Below are 27,091 nucleotides of genomic sequence, written 5' to 3'. Positions count from 1 at the left end.
AGACACCTGGGGTCAGGGGGGTCCTCTGCTCTGAAGCACTGTTTTAGATCAAGCGGGCTCCTTCACAAAATGGGGACAGCAATCCCACCACAGTAGGTTGCTATAAAGCTCTAAGAAGAAAGAGTAGATAATACCTGCCAGTGTGACTAGTCCAAGGGTCCTGCTCAGAAACTTTATTGCAGCTCTCCCTCTACCACTCTCTCGCCCACCTTATGCCTAGAGAGTGGACTACAGTGGCAGCAAGACGCGAAATGAAGACACCACCAGAGGAAGGAGGAAAAGAAAGTGGTGGGGAGAGAGGGAGGTGGGTGAAGAAGAACCAGCATGAAGTAGGAGTTGGGAGCAGAGATGCTCTGGAGCCAGGCTGCCTGGGTTCCAACCTCAGGGGGGCATGCCGGCACCTCCCAGGTGAGGTGGAGGAGGGGACATGGGGCAAGATGATAGAAACTGTGGTGGCATCACCTTGCTGCTTATTCAGCAAATTGATGCAGGAAAACCAGGGAGGAATACAAATATAAGAACAATCTGCCTACGATACATGACGCAGTGCCATGTTTAAAACCAAATGCTTGGGCTTCCCTGGTGGCGCAGTGGTTGAGAGTCCTCCTGCCGATGTAGGGGACACGGGTTCATGCCCCTGGTCCGGGAAGATCCCACATGCCGCGGAGCGGCTGGGCCCGTGAGCCATGGCCGCTGAGCCTGCGCGTCCGGAGCCTGTGCTCCGCAACGGGAGAGGCCACAGCAGTGAGAGGCCCGTGTACCGCAAAAAATAATAATAATAAAAATAAATAATAGCCGGCATGCCTGGAGTTCTCACTGTATGATGAACGCTCACTATACTAATAGCTTAATGGGAATTTTCCAGTGACCCTATGAGCTAAGTAATACCATCAGCCCAATTTTACAGAAATAGGCACAGAGATGACCAGAATCTTTCCCAGAGCCACATACTGGACTTGGCCAAACAAGCCAGTTCTGTTTTGGAGAAAGAGCACTGGATTTCCTACCAACTGGACATGAGCCCAGTCTCCTCACAGGTAACTTGTTGGTTCTCTCCTGTTCCTCTCAGCTCCATGAGTTGAAAATTCAAAAGGTAAGAATAAAAGAAAAGAGATTGGGAAGAGACAGACCTGGGCACCCATGTCCGCTCTGTCATGGCCAGGCAGGATACCCTTGTGCAATTTATTGTGCTCCTTTTGCCTTATTTTCTTCATCTGTGAAATGTGACTATTAATTCAGCTCACAGTAAAATCTAAGGATTTAATAAAATAATAAATGTACAAGTGACCCCATACAGGGCCTGGGTATAGTGGCTGCATCCTTCTTACTGCTATGATGCTGGCCATGAGATTTCAACTGGGGATACTAGTTATTATTTGAAAGCTACTGGGGTTTTGTCTCTTCTCCCTTTGCCCACCATTAAGGAAGTTCTCATGATTGGAGTCATAACCTAAAATATTCAGCGAGAGGGAGAAATAAGTGGACAAGAGACCTGGAGGGTCAGGTTCATTGTTCTTTCGATGGTTGCATCTCCTCTGGAGCACCTCCTCTTTCGTGAGAGGCAGCTCTTTTCGTGCGATAAGGATCTGCAAAGTTGTCACATGTAACCCACTAATCACAGGTCTCTCTCTGGATGACTCAGACTTTCTGCTGAAAGAGCCCGCCTGTGATGGCTGCCCTCGGGAAGACTCCCTCCTCAATGAAAGGGTGAGTCCAAGGCCCTTGGCTCAAAAGACAACTGCACTGCATTAAATACCAGTTGCTCTCAAACTGCTTTCTAAATCCGGCCCCGAGCTTCTCCAGTTTCACGCAGGGACGCACAAGTGCCCCAGAACACACTTAATATCACTGTGCTGTGGGTGACCCCAGGGTGACCCCAGGGTGACCCTGAGTGACGTGTGGGCACCTCCATCCCCACCCCGGAGCCAGCACCGCAGCAGCTTCACCACGTGGAGGTCACAGCAGTGCCCTCAAGCAGATACTCTGGTCAGCTGAAAATTACAATTTTATTTGGAAACAATCATTTCAAAAAAAAAGTCCAAGTGGAAACAATTAAACTTTGGGAAAGTCAAACAAATGCAGTTAGCAAAGAAACCCCAGGCCGTGATTGGCTCTAGATGTAAAGTCTAGGGAAAACTCAGGCTGAAGTGCGTCTCAAGTTCAGAAGCAGCACCACAGAGGGAACAGAGCCACATGTTTTCGTGGGTGGTTAACAAAGACTATGTCTCAGCAGCAACGTTTGTAGGTTGTATCAAGAAAGAGCTTGGTCTGTGAAAATTAAGTGAGGTGATACTGTCATTGCTAAATTTCTCTAACGACTTAGGAAGGGAAAGTTGGATAATTATCTCAGAATGGGCTGCCAGGAGGTGGCCTTGATGTTGACCCAGATGAGCACCCTCAAGGGCATTGCTTTCGTGGGGTTACAGTCAGCAAGGGACCCCAAAGAACTTGGATATGAGTAAAATGAGATGCTCTCTGGATAAACTGTGAAACGGAGGCATCGTGGCTCAGAGGGGTGCCTTAGGAGGTGGAACTGGTTCCCAGCCAAGGGGACTTATTCCACTGTAACAAAACCCAAAGTAAGAAAGCACCTGAAGGGAGAATGGGTGGAGGCACATCTAGCCCAGACCTTTCCCAGACATAGCATCGTTTTAGATCAAGATATATCAGCTCTTTCCACCTAAAGGCCGTGAACAAGTAGTTCCCAAACATCAGCCATCTTCTGAGGTGCTGGTTAAAAATACAGATTCCCAGGCTCTGTTCCCAGAGAGTGGGGGTCAGTGGTCCTGGGTTGAGGTTTGGCCATCTGAGTGCTCACCAAGCCCACCTGGGGGATTCTGAGGCACGTGGCTTGAGGGCCACACACTGAGAAATGAGATGTGTAAATGAGATGGCAGGCTGGAGTCCAGGCTCCCCTGGCAACCGGCAGACACCTTGGCTTTCTGAGATGCCCGCCCAGCAGGGAAGAACAGGCAGGTCTGATGAGTCTAGTATCTCGCTCAATAGTTAGAGATTCTCATTATGAATAAATAACCTGGCTTCTGACTTCAAGTGTGGGTCTCCTCCACTTGGTGAATCCACCCCGGATATCTTGGATTATTTTCAAATGCTTTTTCCCCCAGTACTATCCATTTTGGCATAAAGTCCTCATGATAAAATATTGTGTGCCATGATGAACAGCAAGGTCCTACTATTGATATATAGCACAGGGAATGATATTCCATATCCTGGGATAAACCATAATGGAAAAGAATTTTAAAAACAATGTATATATGTGTATTACTAGGTCACTTTGCTGTACAGCAGAAATTAACACAACGTAAGTCAACTGTACTTCAATAAAATAAATAAATTAAAATTTAAAAAAGAAAAAATAAAGAAAATTATGAATAACATCACTAAAAAATTGTGTGCCAGGTGAATTAAATAATTAATTGTAAAAGGGGAAAAAATTAAAAAACAAAACAAAACGTGTGTGCATGTTCTTTGGTTAGGCACAGTCTCGGAAAGCAAAATGTGAAACCCAGGGCAATAAAAGACTATGTTAGTAGGTTTGACTACATACATATTTTAAACTTTTACAGATAGAAGATACATGACTTAAAAAAATTTAAGTGACAGAATGGGAGAAAATATTTGCTTTTTATGTAACATTCAAGTTTATATAATTTAAAGTTTATCTAAAGCTTAAAGTTTAGATAATTTAATGAGTTTCTACGAATCAATTAAAAAAGAAAAAAAACAGCAACTGGTCTCAAAGAAACATTGACAAGAAGCGATATTTGCATACAATAATTGGGACATACTGATAAAAAATTACTCATTGTTTATAGGAAATTCAAATTTAACTTGTAACCTGTATTTTTTTTAAAGTCTGGCAACCCTGAAAGGACATGAACTTCCAATTCATAGCGTAAGAAACACTAATGATCCACCATCTTTGAAAAGATGCTTAATATCATCATGCAGATTATAGCAAACGTGTCATCCTTTTTTGCTCATTAGATGGGAAAACATTAAGAAAGCAATACCCCTTGTTGACAATGATACAAGGAAATATGCACGTAATACACTGTGTATGGAAATGCAAGCCCATAAAGATTTCTGGAAAATCTTGGCAGCTGTATACATAAAAACTAAAATTAAGGTTTAATGTATTTGGTAAAATGAGAAGGGTCCTGAATGGCTCTACTGCAAGTTCCCCCTGCAATCTGACCCCACGGTAAGGTCCCCCAGCCCAATAACCCTCCTTATCAAGGGACCAGGCACAGTATTCGTATATCTATGTGTACTGGGGATCACTTCCCTGACAGTCTGTGGAATTACTCAGAAGACTTTGATGGACTTCCTTGGTGGTGCAGTGGTTAAGAATCCGCCTGCCAATGCAGGGGACACGGGTTTGAGCCCTGGTCTGGGAAGATTCCACATGCCGCGGAGCAACTAAGCACGTGTGCCACAACTACTGAGCCTGCGCTCTAGAGCCCGCAGGCTACATCTACTGAGCCCGCACGCCACAACTACTGAGGCCCACGTGCCTAGAGCCCGTGCTCTGCAACAAGAGAAGCCACCGCAATGAGAAGCCCATGCGCTGCAACGAAGAGTAGCCCCCACTCACCGCAACTAGAGAAAGCCCGCGCGCAGCAACAAAGACCCAACGCAGCCAAAAATAAATAAATAAAATAAACAAAATTTTAAAAAAGAGATTAAAAAAAGACTTTTAAAAAGAATAGATACATATATATACATAACTGAATCACTTTGCTGTACATCTGAAACTAATACAACATTGTTAATCAACTATGCTCCAATATAAAATAAACATATACAAAAAAAGAGAGCAGGGAACCTCATCTCATTCAACATCATTGCCACCCAAGCAGTTAGCACTGTGCCCAGAACACAATAGGTACCAAATGAAAGTTTGTTAAATAAAAAAATAATAAGTCAATCACATCATCCCCTAGGGACCAGGAGGTACCCCATCCTTCTACTAGTTCCTCCCACAGTCCCTGAGAGCTCACTCTGTTCCCCAGGGCAGCACCCATGTGGCCCGGCATGGTGTGCGGTGGCCCCCTACTCTGGGCTGTGAGTATAGGTGACGCACACAGTTGTCATTAGTCTCATCTGTTTAGCGTTGGTGTCACTCCATAACCTTCTGGTGGGAATCCCTCCTTCATCATTTGAATGAAGAGGAGGCAATTATAGCAGCATCTCTCAAATTTTTAAGTATACCTACTTTTTAACCCCAAAATTTCACTTCCAAGAATATATCCTATAAAAAGACTCACAGGGCCCGTGAGCCATGGCCGCTGAGCCTGTGCGTCCGGAGCCTGTGCTCTACAGCGGGAGAGGCAACATCAGTGAGAGGCCCACGTATAGCAAAAAAAAAAAAAAAAAAAAAAAGACTCACAAGTGTGAAAAGAGATGCATGCAGAAACAAGAATACTTATCGCAACACTGTTTTTTTTTTTTTTTTTTTTTTTTTTTGGCGGTACGCGGGCCTCTCACTGCTGTGGCCTCTCCCGTTGCGGAGCACATGCTCCGGATGCGCAGGCTCAGCGGCCATGGCTCACAGGGCCAGCCGCTCCGCGGCATGTGGGATCTTCCCGGACCGGGGCACGAACCCGTGTCCCCTGCATCGGCAGGCGGACTCTCAACCACTGCGCCACCAGGGAAGCCCGCAACACTGTTTTTTAAAGTGAAAAATTGACAACCACCTGAATATTCACCCATCAAGAACTGGTTAAATAAATCTTTATAAACATAATCTATGAAATACTCTGCAACAGTGGAAAAGAGCTAGAAAGAAGTCCAAGATTTGGTACGTCTAAGCAGTACATATGATTTAATGCCACCCACTTTATGTAGAATGATGTATCAATACATCTATATCTGCGTACGTATATGCATGTGTCCATGATAAAAATGGGGAGGGAAACGCAAACTGCATCCAAGGGGGAGGGAAGAGGGTCAGGCGGAGGCTTTTGTGTTTTATGCTGTATGATTTTGTACTATTTAAGTCTTTTGCACTGAAAATGCATTCTAGTATTACTTATGTGGTGTGATATAAATGTAAGAATAAGAAAAGTACATAAAAATTTATATAAAATCACATAGACTAACTCCTGGTGAAGGTTTGCAGTAACGTAAGGAAACTGGGCAATGCAGCAGCCAATCTGGAATATTTCAGCACCTCTAGCCAAAGTCATCCCTGGGCCTTAATGCTCTGCGCTGATGTGGCCTGTAAACCCTTCTCGGCCTCTCTCTGGAAGGACTCCTAAGCAAAGCTGCTCCGTCACGTTCTCCGGGGGAGTCACGCAATTGAGGCTGATATACACGCCAACGCATTTGTGCAAATCCTGTCATCTCTCTCCCTACCCCTACCTTTTATTTAACTTCATCATCTAAAACAGAGCTTTAAAAAAAGCATCTAAAGGGAAGGAGGGTGAGGTTCCGTGACTGAGAGAAAATAAAAGCACAAGTACTGCTTGTCCTAATGAGAAAACCCAGAAGAGCCTTAAACCCAGAAGAGCCTTTAGCCACGGTTTCTGCTTGCTCAGTGAAACACCGAATTCACTAAAGAATCATACCTCCTCTCTCCTGCTTCTCCTTTAAAGAAGCCAGTGGATGGCAAGCAGCGTAGTGAGCGAGCGCGGGCACCGTGCAGATCCCAAGGGCAGTGGCCAGACCTGGGGCCACACTGCCCTGGCCCACCTCTGTCCTGCTGAGGCCCAGGCCTGCCTGGCCTTCTCCATCCCCCAGGCCCCTCATCTCCCTGGGGAGGGTGGGGGGCCGCATCTCACCACGCTGATGCCGTCGTTGAGGAGGGCCTCCCCGAAGATCATCATATACAGCTGCTCATTCACCCGCGCCTCTTCGAACACGGCCAGCACGGCCACGGGGTCCACGGCCGAGATCAGGCTCCCGAACAGCAGGTTCTGAAGCAGGTTGACGTCACTCAGGCCAAAGGCCTGGACCTGGCAGATGAGGTAGAGTGAGAGGCCAATGCCGAAGGCATTGATCAGGGCCCCCAGCCCTGCCCACCACAGGATGGATCCGATGTTCTCGAAGAAGGGCCGGGTGGGCATGAAGTAGCCGCCCTCCAGGACGATGGGCGGGAGGAGGTACAGGAAGTAGATGCTCGAATCCATGACCGGAGGCGATTTGTGGTCGGTTCCGAAGATGATGGCGCCCACCAGGGCCCCGACGAGGATGAGCAGGCAGCTCTCAGGCATGAGGCCCGGCAGCCGGTGGTAGACGTGGAAGCCTGCGGAGAGCAGAGAACCACGTTTAGACGTTGGCAAGTAACCCGGCTCTGGCCCCCAGGACACCAGGGGACGGGTGTGCAAGAGGCCTTTCAAAGCCACGCAGATGGCAGCATCTCCGGGCCCAGCCTCAGCACCCACCTGTAGCAGGAGCTGCAAGTGTGGCTGCGGCTTGATGTGAGGAAGTGCTTCCCATGCTCAGTGCAGGTTCCAGCATCTTCTCAGCCAGCCGTGCCCTCCTGTTTTCCCCATCCTGAGGGATCTGAGTGGTGGGACTCTTCTGCTCTCATGCAAAACCCACCTTTGAAGCTCCTGCAAGAGTCTGTCACAGTGACCTAAACCCCAGTTCCTTCCAAGTTTACCTCATCTCACTTCCTTCTCCACCACAAACAAATGAATACAAATGAAAAGTCTTTATTTTGTTTCCTTTACTTAACCAATGACATTGCCACCCAGTCAGCCATTTGAGAGGAAATCAAGTCGCATTCTTATGGGGACCCCGTCACCTTTGCCCCTTCGTGCAATTGGCAACCTATTTCATCAGTTACGTCTCCCACTGGCTGCCCCGGAAGTCCGTCTCCTCCTGTACACTCTTGCAGCCACTACCTTCACTGAGGACCGCCCCACTTCTCATCCTACTTACTGTGGTGTCTTCCTGATCTCCTCCCTCTCCCTCCCCCTCCCGGTCTATTCCACATCCTGCTGCCACATGACTATTCTACACCATGTTATCTGATTGTTCAATTCCCCACCTAAGACTCTGAAGGCACACAAAGCGTCTCATGGAATTTAAACTGAGAGTATTTGTTAAGCATCCCTGTGACAAGAACAACCCACTGTAAGTCCTGTGAGGTGGAGGACCAAACATGTTTTCTACAATTCCAACTACTGATGAAATTTTAGAAACATTCTTAACAAATAAGAAGATAAAGCCAATATAATGTATAAGTATACAGAGAAGGGTATATTGAATATATCATCAAATATGACAAGAGATCCAGGCACAGCAGGCCACCTGGGGCTCTCCCCGAGTCCGTATCCCACACACCCTGCACTGTCTTCATGCAACCTACATTATAGCCAAGCTCACGCCTTTTCATCCTGGAGGCCTCCTTTCTTGTCTTTACATATTATTATTGTTGCCTGCATTGTGCTTCTCTCCACCCTATTTTGGTCCTGCTCAATCCTTGAGGTTAAGCTTTTCCCAATCTCTTCCCAAGGAAATAATATGTCCTCCTTTGAATTATTGTAACATTTTATCCGTACCTGTTCAACAACGATCCTTTTCTACCATTTTTGGTCCATGACTTTTCTCCCCTACTAATCTCTAAACTCCTCAAGCTCAGGCAGGATGGCACACATCTTTATATCTCCCCAAAGCGCTTAGCAAGATGTCTTGTCCATAACAGCATGTCTAATTGCTAAAAGAATCTTTCTTAAGTGTATAAATGAATGAATGAACAGGTCAGCTGTTCATCAGAGAAGCTCTTGCATGGGAAGGAGAAGTTGAACAGGTTTTGGAGAATGAGTGGGACTTACATAGTTGGACAACAGAGGGAAGGCATTTTAGGAGGGGAGAACTCCAGGAGAAAGAGGGGAGAGACAGGGATGGCCCAGCCAGATATTTTTGACATTCACTGAGGAGATACATCTGGCCAGAGCAAATTTTAATTGGGAAGAGTACTGATTTTTTTTTAAAAATTTTATTGGAGTATAGTTGCTTTACAATGTTGTGTTAGTTTCTGCTGTACATCAAAGTGAATCAGCTATATGTATACATATATCCCCTCTTTTTTGGATTTCCTTCCCATGTAGGTCACCACAGAGCACTGAGTAGAGCTCCCAGTGCTATACAGTAGGTTCTCATTAGTTATCTATTTTATACATAATAACAATAGTGTATATATGTCAATCCCAATCTCCCAATTCCTCCCACCCCCTTTCCCCTTTGGTATCCGTAGGTTTTTTCTCTGTGTCTGTGTCTCTATTTCTGTTTTATAAATAAGCTCGTCTATACCATTTTTTTCAGATTCCACATATATGCATTAATATATGATATTTGTTTTTCTCTTTCTGACTTACTTCACTCTGTATGACAGACTCTAGGTCCATCCATGTCTCTACAAATGACCCGATTTCATTCCTTTTTATGGCTGCGTAATATTCCATTGCATATATGTACCACATCTTCTTTATCCATTCCTCTGTTGATGGACATTTAGGTTGTTTCCACGTCCTGGCTATTGGAAGTGTACTGATTTTGAGCCAAGCAGTGGAGGGCCTGAAGTTCAAGGCTAAGGAGGTAGGCTCCCTCCCATAGGCCTTGGGGCCATGGAATGTCTCCTTAGGAAGTTTTAGGTTCAGCCATCCAAAGAACTCGTGGGTTTCCCTGACCCCAGCTTTGAACTTCTCCATCCACCATCAGCAGGCAGGTTAATACAATGGAGTGTCAAGAGACATTATTCCAAACCACACAGCCCACTGGCTTCAAGACCAGCTTAAGGCCTCCTTCTAAAGTCCTGCTCTGTCCATTTCCTAATAACAGCTTCCTTCTTCTCCTCTCTCCTCCTCCTTCTTCAGTTAGTGCTTATTTAACCACACTTAGCTTTTTAAATATGTAAAGTAGGCGGAAGAGCCCATAGTGTGATTTTCTCAGGTCCCGTGTCTCCCCAGTCTGGTCCTGCTTCCAGGGATCTAGTTTCCTGAAATGGATCCAATGTCACCTTCCTGAAGCCGAGTTGCATCTACACAGTGATAGCAGGAAGAGGGTTTAACCTGTAAGCAGGGCCCTTTAAGGGAAATGCTACGTGAGTTTCACATTTCAAAATTCTTCTCCCCTTCCATAATGGACAATAGAGTCAGTCACTTTGAGGTTTTAGTTCCCTGGCCTGAAACTTAAAAGGCCACGAATAACAAAGTCCAGCCTGAAAGTCAAAGATGGCCCTATCAGAGCACCTATTAGGCAGTACTAGATTCACCCATCTTCCCCCTTGAGGCTGGGGACCACAATCATTCCTACACCTTGCCTGGGTGCTCAATAAATGTGTCTTGATAGAATGATGGAATAAAAGAATACTAGCGATTATTAATTATATTTTGATTCAAGATTTATAATATAGAATCTAAAAAAGCGATATGGTTTCCTTAAGTGTTAAAGTTTTATGTCATTATTATTATTTTTTTGCCCCAGGTAAACAAGCTACCATATATAAAGCTACAAGACCAGTACTTGGATCACAGTATATATTCAGTAAATTTGACCTTCTTTTCATGTACAATATAAAAATAATCTGAATTCTTAAAGTCCAGTAAATATGAAATTGCGCTTGAATAAGCATGATTCAACTGATAACCTACTTCAGTTATTTTCTTTTTCTAAAGTACGTTGAGTGGCATCCTCATGAAAATCAAGAACATTTAAACAGCAATTCTATGAACAATAGCGTCCTTACAGGACTCTGAACTTGTAGTCTGGGCACACACAACACCTCTAAAGGACAATCTGTGTCTTATGCTAATATAAAACATATACTTTGCGCCTTGAGATGTTCACTGATATAGAATAGAAGCCTCTTTCCATTAGAAAATTCTTATTTGTACCAAAAAGAGATCTCAGAAATAATTTCACAGATGAACAAACTGAGATGAAGAAAGACAGAGCTAGTCAGTGGAATCAGCTAGTTTCCTGATTCCAGACCAACTTCACCCATTACTGTGAAAAGGAAGGGAGCGGGTGGGGTCAGAATCTCTGGCATTTTGACAAAGGCAAACTCAAGATCACATAACACCAACTTGAACGTTCTCAGTATCCACGTGGTTGCATGAAAGGTGTTAGACCCCTAGCTCTGAACTGAGAATATCATCCCTTTGGAAACCCATTTTTACTTGAGCCCTTCTCAGAAATAATGTGCAACCCTCTGTGTCATTTAGTCATTTGATAAACTGCACAAGAGTTCTTCAAACTAAGAATTTCATTCTATCTTCACATCTTATGAGCTCAAAATGAACAGCAGTTATGACGGGCACCTAACGAATATGCCAGCACTCCCCCCCCCCAACATCCATGGGCAGGGAGTTACATGAAAAGACAGAGCCCAGCATCCTGATGCCAAGGAGTTAACTGCCTGATTTCATGGCTCACCCCATATTTCATAGCTGTTCCAGAGGAATCATATAAACAAGCACTAACATGATTCATAGGGTCTATTTCAATGAGGCAATCTTATCTACTCAAATAACAAAGTTCATAACTAAAGCAAAGGAGACATTATGCTTGACAATTAAGATATTTGTATTAGTTTCCCACTCTGGAATAAGCTGTTTCTAAGGAGACAAGGGGGTGAACTTGGAGATTAAATGGTCACAGAGTGGAAACCATCACTTTGCTCTGGGCACAAAGAACCCTAGTTAGAATTTCATCTATTAACTTGAATCCACTTTATGTCACAGAGGAAACCAGGGGTGCTCCACTGGTTCCATTCGGCTCAGGTGTAAACAAAGATTTTACTGACAGATACCATCTCTATTCCACCGTATCCCATCACTGAGTGACATGAGTTGCTTCTGGTTGCCTTGTTTCTTGCTTTCTGTCCATTTGCAAGGAGCACATGCCACTTTTAAAGAATAAACAACGTGCGTCGTTGATGAAGCCCCTGGTTCCATGGCCAAGAATGAAAGAAGCACATTTTACAGAAGAATCATTATATGGTTCCTGAAATTTCCAGTGGGCATCATTCCAAGCTCAACATACTTTACTCTGTATTTCTTAAAGCATAGAACTCGAGATTTTTATATGCCAAATAGTGTCACATGGCTGCCACCCTGAAAGGAGAGGAAATCCAAACAACCGAGAGCCCAAAAGTAGGCTCTTAAATTTCAAAACACAACCTGAAGTATTAAATGGCTTGACAAAAATCAGTTATGACTTTCCCTTGACTCAGGAATAGAATTTTTTATGTAATAGCAGCAAGAGTTAAAATCCACTTAATTCACCATCTACAAGGCATTTTATCTCACGTGGAAAACAACTCCTCAAACCAGGTAGATGTTTGGGGCCTTACCTATTTTTGCAAGGGATGCTAGGAGGATCCAGAGGGTGACCTCGTAAGGAATTTGCACATAGTCATAATCCAGTGCGAAAACAGATACCGTCTCAGCTGGCTCAGAGCTGGCAGCAGCAAACCGAACATTAAGCTCATGCTGGGCAGAGGAATTTGTGGATTCATTCAAATCAGAAGATGCTCCACCACACTTGAGGGCCACTAGCAAGAACAACCAATTCCACGAACCGAAAGGCACAAGCATCTGAAAACCCATTCTGTGGGCTCTTACTGTGTGTGCCTTTGGGTGCTGCACTTCTGAAGTGAGGAGGGTTTCCAGAGAGCGGCAGCATCTACCTGGGCAACAGGTGAAATACGCACAGTCCGTGGGTCATTCCAGGAAGAGTCCGAGCACGTCACTGAGTTCTGAGTATAGATATTTTCAAATCACCTTTAAAGTATTTGTGTTCAGCCTCTGGCCCAAATGCATCTAGTCATTCAATAGACTTGAGAAAGCCCAGGGAACTACCTGTGCGACCTTCATCCGATCGTGATTTGAAGAGCAATTTATGAAGCAAAAATACTTCTTCATTCCAAGCTGTTTCCTCACCTCACTGCACACTGGTTTCACTTTGTGAGTGAAAATTAAAAAGGGTGCCACGGTGCTCATTCCAGATGTCACTAGAGCCCTTCTAACCAGGAAGAGAATCCCTCCCTCTTCTCCAGATCCTAGGAAAGGAGCTACCTGTTCTGCACCCGGTCCTTCTCTCCTCCCCCCGCTAGCTCACTTGTTCTGAATGGCCGAGGCTGCAGGTAGCTCTTGAACTACACTTAATTATTTGCTCAGATTTGACTTTTGTAATGAAATGCTTTCCCTGAGTTCCCTGGGGGGTTACACTGCTGACACCTAGTGGGCGGCCACAATACTACACCTTGACCGGTTCAAGGATGAATGAGCGTGTAATTCTCATCTAAACCAGGGCACTTCTGAAAGTACAGGAGACCTATTAATAATCATACCAGACCACAGCTGGAAACCAGAACAGTGCTGGAAAACTGTGTCATGTGGTCACTGTAAAAGAGGGAGGAGGAGGCGGCAGCATAGAATATGTCTAGATAGTAATTCAAAACACGAAGCTCTAGCGCTCCATAAACTTTACATAGTATTAAAAAAAAGAACAAGCAGAGGAACAAGCTCCATGAAATACCTCTAAAAACCAGTTTTGAAAAATTCTGTGGCACATCCAAACTTTTCATTTGAAAGAATCGTGTTATTATGGCCTATTTGTTCAAAAGAAGCAGTATAACAGACTGTTTATGGAAGAATTTTGAGATGGATGCCATGAATCTATTCCTATTTCCTCTACATCTGGCCAGATGACTGTAGCCAAGTCACTTACCTTTCAAAGCGTCCCTGTCTAAAAAGAGGGAATGGAATAATATCTATCTCATTGAGTGGCTAGGATCATTAAATGAGATAAAGCAAGTAAAGTATCTGGCATATAACTGATGCTTAATAAATGTTAGTTTTTACTATTAATCACATCTATTATTCTATCTGAGGATAAGAATTCTGTTGCAATGATGAACAATGCTCAATAGAGAATGAGAATTATTATTCATAATCCATAGACTATCTCAACACCTATTCCATATCAAACTGCAGGGTGATTTGCATCTTTTCTCTTCATTCATATTAGCGCATGTAGATGGTTCCCACTTCAGCCCCACACTCAGCGAAGATCACTGGAAAATTGAGGTGGAACATTTTGAGGAAAGCTAGCTTCTAGACATAACTTCTTAGTAAGGCAATAGAATTAAAAGCTCACATTTGGATTTTTTTCTTCTCTTTCCTTCACAGTTTGCCTCTAAAATTGACCAGATCCAGTCACTAAAACGAGACTATCAGGTGAACCACAGATGATGGCTATATTGGGTCAATTTTTTTTTTTCAGAAAAGGCTACATGAAAAGCCTTGTGATGGACAACGTCTTTTTTTTTTTTTTTTTTTTGCGGTACACAGGCCTCTCACTGCTGTGGCCTCTCCCATCGCGGAGCACAGGCTCCGGACGTGAAGGCTCAGCGGCCATGGCTCACGGGCCCAGCCTTTCTGCGGCATGTGGGATCTTCTTGGACCGGGGCACGAACCCGCGTCCCCTGCATCAGCAGGCGGACTCTCAACCACTGCGCCACCAGGGAAACCCTGGACAACTTCTTTATAATAGATATTTTATCTTTTTATTTGAATTTTATTTTATGTTTCTTCTAAAAAGAAATGAGAGAGAGAGAGCGTTTCCCATGGTGCTCTGTGGAAAGACCAAAACTAAGCACCAGGAAGCCTCTGTCCTCAGACATTAATTACCTGACTGACTTTGAGAAAGTCACTTTACCTGTTTAAGCCTCAATTTTTTCATCTCTACAATGAAGATGCTATGTCAGGTATCCTTTTCCTGCTCTAAATTTCTGAATCTTTGTGAATACATGACAACATGTTTTAATCAATTGATAGCTGATGGTGTCAGAGAAGTGATGCCAATATAGGGCGGGTAATAGAAGAAAAACTAGAATTCTGTGGCATCCTGCTATCTCCTTCCAGGATGAGGTTTTCTCGTCAACCTGGTCAACTCTTGATATCACTTCCACCCATGCAGTAGTACTTTCACACAGCTGCCTGAATGTTCTTTCTAGAGTGCCTTCTTAATCCAGGTTCCCTACAAAACAGTGTAAGACAAAGATTACATGAATTCTGTAAACCAAAGGCAGCAAGAGTAAGAGAAAAAGGGAAGCAAGGGAAAAGCACTTTCAGAATGACAGCATGAGAGCCCTAGATGCTCTCCCTAGTGGGAAAACCATCACTGGTGAGAATTGTTAAAAATTAAAAAAACCAAAAAACCAAAACAAACATTCAGTCTCTGGAAATGGTACTGAGAGCATACAGCAATTGAAGACAATCTTCTAAATATTGGTAAAACCTGCAAGAGTCTGTGTCCTGGACTGTTACCTTCTCCTACTTCCCAGCTCAGTGTGAGGAAAACTCTACTCTGGGTGGGCACAGCCAAGAGGATGGGGCTCCCTTGTAACCCCAGCTCCCTGTCCAGGGCTACAGTTTCTACCCAGAAAATCAGGCTGTCAGTATGTGTCATCAACCCCCCTTCCCCGCCCCAAGCAGTGTGTTGCACAAGTTCTATTGCAAGCAAATATGACTGAGAGATCTCCTCTTCTAGAACCCCTACTCACAGGCTTGCAATTCTACCCCAGGCATGGAAGGCCAAGAATAAAGGGCCCCAAACCCTCTCACCCTGGCTTCCTCATAGGGCTGAGTTTCTGTGCAAAAGGAGACAAGCCAAGAAGAGTAAGAGCTACTGCCCCTGTTCAGCACCCCATTTATAAAGCAGGGGTCTCTCTCTAAAAGAAGCGGGTTGTTGTTCCTGTATCCCTTTTCAGAGCAGTGGAATGGAGGTTCTGTTAAAGTGGGAGGCAGCCCATAGAACAGAGAACTCCATAAGTACCACTGAGGGAACTTGCTTTATTTGGAACAGAGTGTAGGGAAGTTCAAGCCTAAGGGCACTGTCAAAAACAATGGACATTTAGGTAGTGAGCAAGTAGAAAGGGCTGGTTGCTCCATGATATCTATACACAAAAGGGTAGAACAGTTAGAAGTTTTAAAAAAAAACTATGGAAATAAATGGCTGTGAAGAGCCATTGTGGGGTCAGAGAAGTGTCAAAGGCTGGCCTCAAGGTTTACTCCTGTGAAAATTACCCTGCACTTTAACTGAATCAGACTGTGGAGCAATTTCTGACCCAAGGCATGTAGAAAACAGTAGATCATTCAGTTAGCAATTACTGGGTGTGGAGTGATATCAACAGAGACAGCAGACCAGACAGAAGCTTAACTGGGAGATCAGTGAGAGTAAAAGAGAACCCTGGTTTCACTGTCATCCTGGGTGAGAGAGGAAGAGGTCAAGGGGATTATGAGAATGCCCAAGGCTCTACTGGCTGAGGGCAACATTAATGTCTGCGTAGAGAAATAGACTTTACTGAAATAGTTCATCCAAGTTGCTAAACAAGTAAATAAGCAGATAATCAAACAATAACAAAACCTGGAGGTAGGGGAGGGGAGAATCAGTATCAAGAATTACTACAAAGTTATTTAAAATGTCCAGTTTTTAACAACAATAATAAAAATGATACTCTATGCTGTCTACAGAAGATACAGTTTTAGATTCAAAGATACAAGTAGATTGAATGTAAAAGGGTTAAAAATGGTACACCATACAAGCAATATGGCAAGAGAGCCAGAGAGGCTATACAAATAACAGAGAAAATAAACGTGAAGATTGAAAAAAAATGTTACTAGAGATAAAGAGGGACATTTTATAAAAATAAAAAGGTCAATTCATCAAGAGGATATAGCAATTATAAACTTAACCTATATCAAGTGGGATTAATCCCAGGAATGCAAGTTGTTTTAACATACAAATGTCATTTATTATAATACATCATATCAATAAAGGACAAAACCACATGGCCATCTCAATAGACTAGGCAAAGGCATTTGACAAAATCTAACACTGATTTTAAGAATACTCAACAAAGTATGAATAAAAGGGAACTTCCTCACTATGATAAAGGGCATCTATAAAAAATCTGCAGCCAACATCATTCTTAATAATGAAGGCTAAATGAATTCCTCATAAGATCAGAAACCAGATAAGGATATCCAATCTTGTCACTTCTGTTCAACATTCTAGTAGAGGTACTAACCGGAGCAATGGACAAATGAAGGATGTCAAAATGGGAAGGAGAAAAGTAAAACTATCTTTATTTACATATGACATGACCTCTTATATGGAAAATCCTAAATAATTGACTAAAATACTGTTAGATCTAATATATAAGTTTAGCAAATTTGCAAGATATGACACATACAAAAGTAAATTGTATTTTACAGTAAAATGAACGCAATGGAATAAAATTGAAAAGGCAATGCCATTTACAATAACATCAAAAACTAAAATTATTAAGAATACTCTCAATAAAAGAGATGTAAAACTTGTATTCTGAAAAACAAAGTGTTGGAAGCAGTCAAAGAAGATTTAAATGTAGAAGTTTTCCTTATCTGTGGAAGATACATTCCAAGACCCCCACTGGATGCCTGAAACAGCCGATGGTACCTAACCCTATATATACTGCGTTTTTATCCTTACATACCTACTTATGATAAAGTTAAATTATAAATTAGGCACAGTAAGAGATTAACAACAATAACTAATAATAAAATAGAACAATTATAACAATATAATGTAATAAAAGTTATGTGAATGTGGTCTCTCTCAAAATATCTTATTGTACAAATTTAATGCCTTTTCCCCTCTTAACTAAGCACTTTTACAGTTTGATGTGTGACAGCAAAAGTAGGACAGGGCTTCCCTGGTGGCGCAGTGGTTGAGAGTCCGCCTGCCGATGCAGGAGACGCGGGTTCGTGCCCCGGTCCGGGAAGATCCCACATGCCGTGGAGCGGTTTGGCCCGTGAGCCATGGCTGCTGAGCCTGCGCGTCCGGAGCCTGTGCTCCGTAACGGGAGAGGCCACAACAGGGAGAGGCCCGCGTACCGCAAAAAAAAAAAAAAAAAGTAGGACAAATTTCTTTTTCCTTCTTCACAATTTCACAGATAGAAGATTCATATTTACTGTAGGTCTTAGTCACCTCACTATATGATTTTTTTTCTCCTTTCTTATTAAGTTGAGAACTTTCACCTATTCACTTAAAGGACGAACTTTATGGCTTCTCTTTAGCATATCTGAATTGCCAGCATCACTATTCTTGCACTTTGGAGTCATTGTTAAGTAAAATAAGGGTTACCTGAGCAAGATCACTGTATGCAATACCAGGACGATCAACCTGATAACCTAGACAAGGCTACTTAGTGACCAACAGCAACATATATATACTGGAAAAAAGGGTGATTCACTTCCTGAGCTGGATGGAGCAGGACAACTCAAGATTTCCTTACGCTACTTACAACAGTGATCAATTTAAAACTTATGAATTGTTTATTTCTGGAATTTTCCACTTAATATATTTGGACCAAAGTTGACCAAGGGTAACAAAAACCACAGAAAGGAAAACCACAGATAAAGAGGGAAAGACATCCTTGTTCATGGGTCAAAAGACAATATGGTTAACATGGCAAAACTCCCCCAAATGATCTATAGATTCAACACAATCTCTATCAAAATCCTAGGTGTCTTTTTTCTATTTTAGAAATTGACAAACTGGTCCTGAAATTCATATGGAATGTGCCTATAAGAGCAAAAAAAATATTGAAACAAGAAAACAAAGTTGGAAGATTCATACCTCCCAATTTCAAAAACTTGCTACAAACAAAGCTACAGTAATTAGAATAATGTGGCACATTCACCAGAAAGTACATATAGATAAATAGAACAGAATTTAGAAAGCAGAAATAAACCCTCATATTTATGGTCAATTGATTTCTGACAAGTGTTCTAAGACAATTAATTTGATAGGTTAAAAAAAATGACTTTTTCAACAAATGGCGCTGGAAAACTTGAATATGCACATATAAAAGAATAAAGATGTACTCCTTTTTAATACCATACACAAAAATTAATTTAAAATGGATAATGGGGGCTTCCCTGGTGGCACAGTGGTTGAGAGTCCACCTGCCGATGCAGGGGACACGGGTTCGTGCCCCGGTCCGGGAGGATCCCACATGCTGCGGAGCGGCTAGGCCCGCTGAGCCTGCGCGTCCGGAGCCTGTGCTCTGCAATGGGAGAGGCCACAGCGGTGAGAGGCCCGTGTATGGCAAAAAAAAAAAAAAGGATAATGGACTAAATGTAAGAGCTATACCCTAAAATTCACAGGAAAAAACCAGGAGTAAATTTTGATGATCTTGGATTAGACAAAACTTTCTTATATACACACCAAAACCCATAACCAACAAAAGAAAAAAGTAGATAAATTGGACTTCATCAAAATTTAAAAAAACAGAAAAACAAAAACACTATACTACTAAAGGAGTGAAAAAAGACAACTCACGGAATGGGAAAAAAATACTTTCAAATCACGTATTTGATAAGAGACTTGTATTCTGAATCTATTAATAACTCTTACAATTCAATAATAAAAAGATAAATAATCCAATTTAAAAATGGACAAAGGATCTGAAAAGACATCTCTCAGAAAAGGATATACAAATGACCAATAAGCACATGAAAAAAAGCTCAACGTCATTAGTCATAAGGGAGATACATACAGAAATACACACAAATCAAAACCGCAATGAGATATCATTCACATTCACTAGCATACTGGGCAAAAAAAGCCAACCAACCAAACAAGCAAACAGAAAACAAGTAATAACCAATGTTGTCAGTGCTGGCAAGGATCAAGGATGTGGCGGAAAAAAGTGTTATTGGAAATCTAAAATGGTGCCGTTTGACTGTTTCTCAAATGTTAAACACGTAGTTACCATATGACCCAACAATTCCACTCATAAATATATACCCAAGAAAAATGAAAAAATATATCCAGTCAAAAAATTGTACATGAATATTTTTAGCAGCATCATTCACACAACAGCCGAATAGCGGAAACAACCCAAATGCCTATCAAACGTTGAATGGATAAGTAAAATGTGGAATATCTATACAATGGAATGAAGTGCTGATATAGGCTACAATGTGGATGATTTTGAAAAAATTATGGTGAATGAAAGAAACCAGTCACAAAAGACCATAAGACTCTTTTAATATGACAAGTCCAAGACAGGCAAATCTGCAGAGACAGAAAGTAGATTAGTTGTTGCCTAGGGATGAGGTGAGGGAAGTGGAGGTGGGGGATGGAGAGCGACTGTTCATGGCTGTGAAGTTTTCTTTGGGTTGATAAAATATTCTAAACTTGTGATGATGCTTCCACGGCTCTGCAAGTATACTGAAAACTATTTGAATTGTATACCTGAAATGGGTGCATGGTATAGATTGTGAACTATATCTCAATAAATCTCCTTTAAAAAACTAGGAAGTGGGACAGAGAAGGGGGTTCATTTGTTATTACTCAGCAGCCATAGCTTCACAAGGAAATGCAATTGGTGCCTTGGTCACATGGGGCATCTTCCAGAAAGCCCTGTGAAATCACCATGCTTCAGAAAGTTCTACAGGAGATGCAGAAGAAGAGAAAGGATTTATCCGGAGGGTCCTTTCTATCTCCCGTCTCTTAGTGGTCCACCTTTGTCCCACAGGGCATTAACTCCATATATTCCGGATGTGTTTATGGAGTACATGTGGAAGCCTGATGGTACACCTTGCAATGGGGGGCTTCACATTGGCCTGGAAGCAGGAAGAGGAGCCATAGCCTCCTTGGGTGCAGCCAGGCTAAGACCATGCAGGGCTTGATCCTACAGGAGCCATTGATACGACCCACCCCACATATACATACAATACTGCAGCCCAAGGGGTCAGAACTGGAGGCTGAGCTGCAGGTTGTTGCATGAAACAACATGATGCTGCTCATCACTGGTCACGAAAGATGACCTCAAAGCACATGGAGAGGGCTTCCCTGGTGGCGCAGTGGTTGAGAGTCCGCCTGCCGATGCAGGGGACACGGGTTCGTGCCCTGGTCCGGGAAGATCCCACATGCCACAGAGCGGCTGGGCCCGTGAGCCATGGCCGCTGAGCCTGCGCGTTTGGAGCCTGTGCTACGCAACGGGAGAGGCCACAACAGTGAGAGGCCCGCGTACCGCAAAAAAAAAAAAAAAAAGCACATGGAGAAATCCTGGGCATTCTAGCTCCCTAAGACTACCGCCCATCTATTGGGTGAGAAGCGAGTGTTCCAACAATAGCTACTGGCGCACTGGCTCAAAGGCATCTGCCCAAGAAGGACAGTCTGAGGTGGGAGGACCAGGCGAGCAAGCAAGCTTATAGCAGCCAGAGCAGGTGGTCAAGGCCCACGCAGGTGGAGCCAAGCAAATCCCAGGGGCAGGAGGAGGTGAGAGCTGATAAACCGGGTCTGGTTAAAAAAAAAAAAAAAAAAAAAAGCGCCTCTCTGATCAAGTCATCCCTCAGCGCGTGATCTAAGTGTTTCTAATCCTGGATTACATCTCATGCTCCACTTACCCAAAACTACTTAAATTTCCTGGGAGAAGCCTTACCTCTCTTTTCAAACCTACGTAATTGTAAATGTAGCTCCCTTAGACAGGAATAACCCAATTCTATGCCCCATCGCTGCCCTTAATCTGAATGTTTCTGCTCTTTAGGACCCAGGGCAGAAGCATCTCGCTTCCTGCCCCTCTGGGAGGGGGTTTCTCTTGGAAGTCCTTCCAGAAGATGGTGAACTCATCAAAGCAGGGTTGCCACGCCTGCGAGTTTGCAGTGCCTGGCCCAAAGGGCTGCACCTGATTGATAGATGCTGAAATCCATGTTGAAATGAAAAGATTTTCACGCCGGACTCAGTTGTTCCACAGTCTGGAAAAATTAAACTCTTCCTTCAAAGTTTCAGAGCAAACTCATTGCCATCCAAGGGTCAAAATTAAGGTAGACTCCTAGCAAGTCTTGCTGGAAAATCTGTATCTTGAGAAAGCTTCTTTGTGAAGCAATGCCATGGGGCGGTTAAGGACACAGGCGCTAGAGCCAGATGATCTGGGCTCAAACCCCAGCTCTTCTATTGACTTGGCTGTGTGACCTTGGGAAAGTTACCCAGCCTTTCTGTGCCTTGGTTCCGTCATTTGTAACATAAGGAAAAGAATAAACATAAAAGCGTTCTGTGTATTCAATGACTTAATATTCATAAAGTGCTTAGAACAGTGCCTGGCACATAAAACACGCTAAGTATGAATGTAAAATAAAGGGGGAGAGGATGGAATGAAGGTGAGGAGGGCTTTCTTCACTGAACAGACATGAAAAATTGTTGTCAGATGTTCTGAGGATAAGAGGAAAGAAAAGGTATTCGCTCAGGAGAGAACGTGATGTTTCAAGAACACATTTTACGTGGTGCAGGATTCCCTGATTAGAACCAAGAGGATGCGGACATTTGGGGGGAGTGGTCAGGGCAACTGATAAGAAGCTGCCTTTTAAATTCAATCCTCATAGTTTAATTGAAACAAGTACTTCCTGATGTGTCTACATGGTAATAAGATCCAAATGATAATTATTGGTTAACTTAATTCCTTGGGAAAGATCAATTCATGAGGCATCAGAGCACCACAGAACTGTTGACACGTCGCTGACTATAACTGGATATAGAAAAAGAGATTTGAGATATGAAGGAGGAAAAAGCTCAGTTTTTACTTGCAAAGCAGAACATTAAAGGAATTATTCTGGAATTTCAGGTCAGCAGCAAGCTACTGAATTATCTGAAGCTTTTGGTCTAAATATCCAGATAACTGTATTAGCAGTAGAAACCTTGCTTGCTCAGACCGTCTTTGGTGCCAGGTCCCAAGAACCCTTGTGACCCTTGTCATCTGCTCTTCTAAACCTGTCTACTCAGAGTCCAGTGGTGGGGAGGGAATGACATCCTCTCCCCAGTGGTTCCCTTATAATTTAAGCGACCAAATCCGGTCTACCCTCATGAGACTAATTAAGGAGTGAAGCACCCAGCAGGGAATCACCTACCACCCAGGGCTTCAGCTGTGCACAGCTGGAAGCAGAGTTTTAGGGGGTTGATTTTCTTTCCTTTTTACCCTCAGTTTCCCAAAGCAACTTTTGTCTTAGAAAATTTCCAAAACAAACAAGAGCAAAACTGACTATTCTGTGCCTTCCCATGGTGAAGGAGAAGAGCATCTCCCTCCAAGAACAGTTTTAAACAAAATGATCAGCACATCTTTTCTTCCTTCAACAGTATGCAGTATAATTGACCTTACTGGAAGGTATCTGCACAGCACTTCTGGAACTGAAGTATTTGTTGCTTGCCTCTGAGCTCTTGTTACTTTTGGGGGCCTTGAATTTTATTCTTTTTTTAGGAAGAAATAAGAAGAAAGCAGTGATAGAGAATTGGTCAGTGCTGTCCAGAAACATGACTTGCTTTCCAAGCCCACAGCTAGCAATTAAGCTGGATGACCTCAGACCAAGTTCTGGCACATCATACCCCTAAATTGAAAGCCTGCATCCTGAGCTGGAGTGAAGTCAAGAGCTTTGACCCTGTTTTCAGGACAGAAAAGCCGAGCTCTGTCTCTGCTTCCCAAAGTCAAACTTCTTCTACTAAGAGGGTGCTGCAGAAGGGTGTAATCAACTCTGGGAGATTCCGCATTGTGAGGAGGAGGGGAGAGGCACCATGGTGGTGCAGGTGGATGGGACTGGGCATGAATGTGGGCTTTGAAATGGAACAGGTCTTCACTCCAGAGTATGGCTAGTGTCATGGTCTTACAATTCTAATGTGATTGCTTCCCTAAGGGAATAGGGATTTTGTAGAGGACAGGAGCTTGAAGTTGTGTGATCCTGGTTGTGTCCTAAACACCTCCAAGCTTCAGCTGCCTTATTGATGATAATGTTGATGGTGGTGGTAATGATGGTGATGGTGGTGGTGATGATAGATGGTGGTGATGGTGATGGTGGTGGTGATGGTGGTGATGATGACGGTGGTGGTGGTGGTGGTGATGGTGGTGGTGGTGGTGATGGTGGTGGTGATGGTGGTGGTGATGGTGGTGGTGATGATGGTGGTGGTGGTGATGGTGGTGGTGGTGATGGTGGTGATGATGATGGTGGTGGTGATGATGGTGGTGGTGATGGTGATGGTGATAATGGTGATGACGGTGGTGATGATGGTGGTGGTAGTGATGGTGATGTTGTTGTTGGTGGTGGTGATCATGATAATGGTGGTGGTGGTGATGGGATGATGATGACTATCTTAAAAATGGTGTGACGATCAAGTGACATAACATATGACAGAGAGGGAAATGCTTAGTACATATTAGATACCAGATGAATTTTAGATTCATTTTATTTCAAAGAGATTATGAACTCTATATAGGCAGAAGCCTTCTATCCCTTTGTATTCACCATAGTTTCTAAGCAATTTCTTTTCCACAACATCCCCTAAATGAATGAACCGGATGACTGAAATAAGACAGCAGGTGATTAAAAATGAAATGCTTCATCTTACTCTACCTACGCACATTATCGCCAGTCACAGCTGCTCAGAAGACGAGTCATAACCTTAGTTGAACCCAGACTAATGTGGTGAGCTAGCATCTGTACTTTCCCCCCTCTTTCTTCTCTGTTTCAGGAGCATCACCTCCCTCCCCAATCTACTGCCACCATCACTGGTACTAAGAATGCCTAGTAGGTCGATTCTCCCTCTCTTCTTTCTGAAATTACACCTCCTTTTCTTTCTTTCCTCAATTCCCTTAGGGTGACGTTGACACTGGATGTCAAGGAGCACTGATTCTCTCGATGGTGGGTGGCACCTTGTGTTGCCACTGGGTAGAGGCTGACTTTGTTAGCCCAGGAGACTTGCTGGTGGGTATTCAGGCATTTTGGTTAAGTGGAAGTGACAGATACAGGCTAGTGAGATGTGGTGATATCACGGGCCAGAGGAGGTTTCCAACCTTCTCCTCTAATTGGGCTTCAAGGACACAGATGGATGTGGAAAAATCATAGCTGTGACCTTTTTTTCACAATTCAACCTCAAGGAAACCACTTGCATGCCAGTAAACCACGGACGAATCCCATTTTCTAAGACTCAATGCAAGTGAGAGAGCTCCAAGAGAAGAACTCATAGAGATGGGGCTTGTCTGCTGGCTGGGAAGACTGAAGGTTCCCACAGCTGAAGATGTGTCATCCCAACAGCGTCTGTGGGACTGGGATGTAGAGGAGTAAAAAAAGATTCTTTTTTTTTAATTAACTTTTATTGGAGTTTAGGGGCTTCCCTGGTGGTGCAGTGGTTAAGAATCGCCTGCCAATGCAGGGGACACTGGTTCGAGCCCTGGTCTGGGAAGATCCCACATGCTGTGGAGCAATTAAGCCCTCGAGCCACAACTACGGAGCCCGCGAACCACAGCTACTGAAGCCCGTGCGCCTAGAGCCCATGCTCCTCAACAAGAGAAGCCACCGCAATGAGAAGCCCGTGCACTTCAATGAAGAGTAGCCACTGCTCGTTGCAACTAGAGAAAGCCCACACACAGCAATGAAGACCCAATGCAGCCAAAAATTTTAAAAATTTAATTTAATTTAAAAAATTAAAAAAAATTTATTCAAGTATAGTTGCTTTACAATGTTGTGTTAGTTTCTGCTGTACAGCAAAGTGAATCAGCTATATGTGTACATAATAACCCCTCCTTTTTGGATTCCCTTCCATTTAGGTCACCACAGAGCACTGAGTAGAGTTCCTTGCACTCTACAGCAGGTTCTCATTAGTTATCTATTTTATACATAGTAGTGTACGTATATCAATCCTAATCTCCCAATTCATCCCACGTCCCCCCAAAAATTCTTGAGAATTCATTTTTCCTTTGGAATTCAAAGATCAGACTGGTGCCTGACCCTCAGCAGGATATCATTGAAAGTAGGAGACCAGCTGGAGCAGGGGAGAAACAGTAGGTGCAGCAGCAGGAAAGTGGGCATCTGATTCCCCACGAGGTGGGTGAATCACAGTGGAAAAACTGACCATGAGGGGCTTCACTGCATGGGGCAGGAGATGAGGGGTATCCAGAGAAGGCATGACCTGAGTCAGGTGCACCAGGATCAGTGGAGGTCCTGGTGGGATCTGGGCGTTGGGGGAGGGTGTCCAAAGAACCCACAAGAATGCCTCAAACAGAAGGAGCCAGACGTTTGGTATCACGTAGAAGAAAGGGCATTCCACCAGGAAGAGAGAATTTCAAAGAGCATCATCTGAGTTAAAGAAACTCTTTCCTCCTTCTCCTTTCTCCTCCCTCTAAACACAGTGACGAAAAAGGCAGAAGCGGACAGGAGGAAGCAGAACAGGAGGGAAAAATAGACCATGCTCTCTGTCCCATTGCCAGTTGGACCTAAGCTGGGGTAAAAGGAGAAGTTTGAACTGGACTGGAAATTAAAGTTTTGATATTAGATTAAACGAGTCTTTTAAATTTTTTATTTTAAAATTAACATATAACAAAATAAGCCTTTTTGGTGCACAACTGTATGAATTTTAACACATGCAGATTCACAACATCACCAAGGGAGGCAGGTTACTTTCTTGCACTCTCCTTTTGTGTGTCCCCTTTTCACACCTTCCTCCACCCCTAACCCCTGGAAACCACAGATCTCTTCTCTGCCACGGTTTTGGCTTCCTGCAAATGTCATATAAATGGAAAAATGTAACCTTTTGAAATTAGATTTTTTTCACTCAGCCTTATGCTTTGAGATTCAGCCAAGCTGTTGTGTGTCTCAGTAGTACATTCTATTTTATTTCTATGAAGTGTTTAATTTTTGCATGTACAACTATTGACTGATTGATGCACCCTATGCCAGGTATCACTTGATTACCTCTGAACCCCAAATTCACCATTCAGTATCTTCTCCATGGAATAGACTGGATTTTTGAAGCATTTATCCCTTCCAGTGAGTCCAACGTTGAGCTCCATCAGTGGAGTGAGTTGGAGGGGCCTTGCAGGAGGGCCTTCCTGGTTCCAGCTGCTGTGTTTTGTGTTATTCTTCCTGTTGCTGCACCATCAGTCAGCAGCATGGGTGTGTGACATCTGTTGGTGCCCTGCCCAAGCTGTGCACATGGAGGAAATTACCTCTTAGGCACCTTGCAGTCCTGGCCTCTCATGGACACCATGCAGTCCAAGCCTCCGGCCCACTTGGCCCTCCTC

At 43.5% G+C, this 27,091-nt stretch overlaps 1 protein-coding gene across 1 annotated transcript in view; it reads right to left on the bottom strand.

The window, feature by feature from the left end:
* The window catches only part of SLC9A4 (solute carrier family 9 member A4), a gene marked incomplete at both ends in the record, with an annotated part of 50,916 nt that extends 38,335 nt beyond the window's left edge, over positions 1–12,581 (bottom strand). Inside the window, 2 exons of the mRNA XM_081254466.1 lie at positions 6,804–7,267; positions 12,326–12,581. Of these exons, the coding sequence (XP_081110592.1) occupies positions 6,804–7,267; positions 12,326–12,581 (720 nt within the window). The remainder of the gene's footprint in view (positions 1–6,803; positions 7,268–12,325) is intronic.
* Positions 12,582–27,091: the final 14,510 nt, after the last annotated feature.

Source organism: Mesoplodon bidens (genome assembly GCF_964165515.1).
Source record: "Mesoplodon bidens genome assembly, chromosome: 14".
Classification (NCBI taxonomy): domain Eukaryota; kingdom Metazoa; phylum Chordata; class Mammalia; order Artiodactyla; family Ziphiidae; genus Mesoplodon; species Mesoplodon bidens.
Note: the sequence above shows the minus strand (reverse complement) of the source record. Positions and strands in the feature narration are given on the sequence as shown.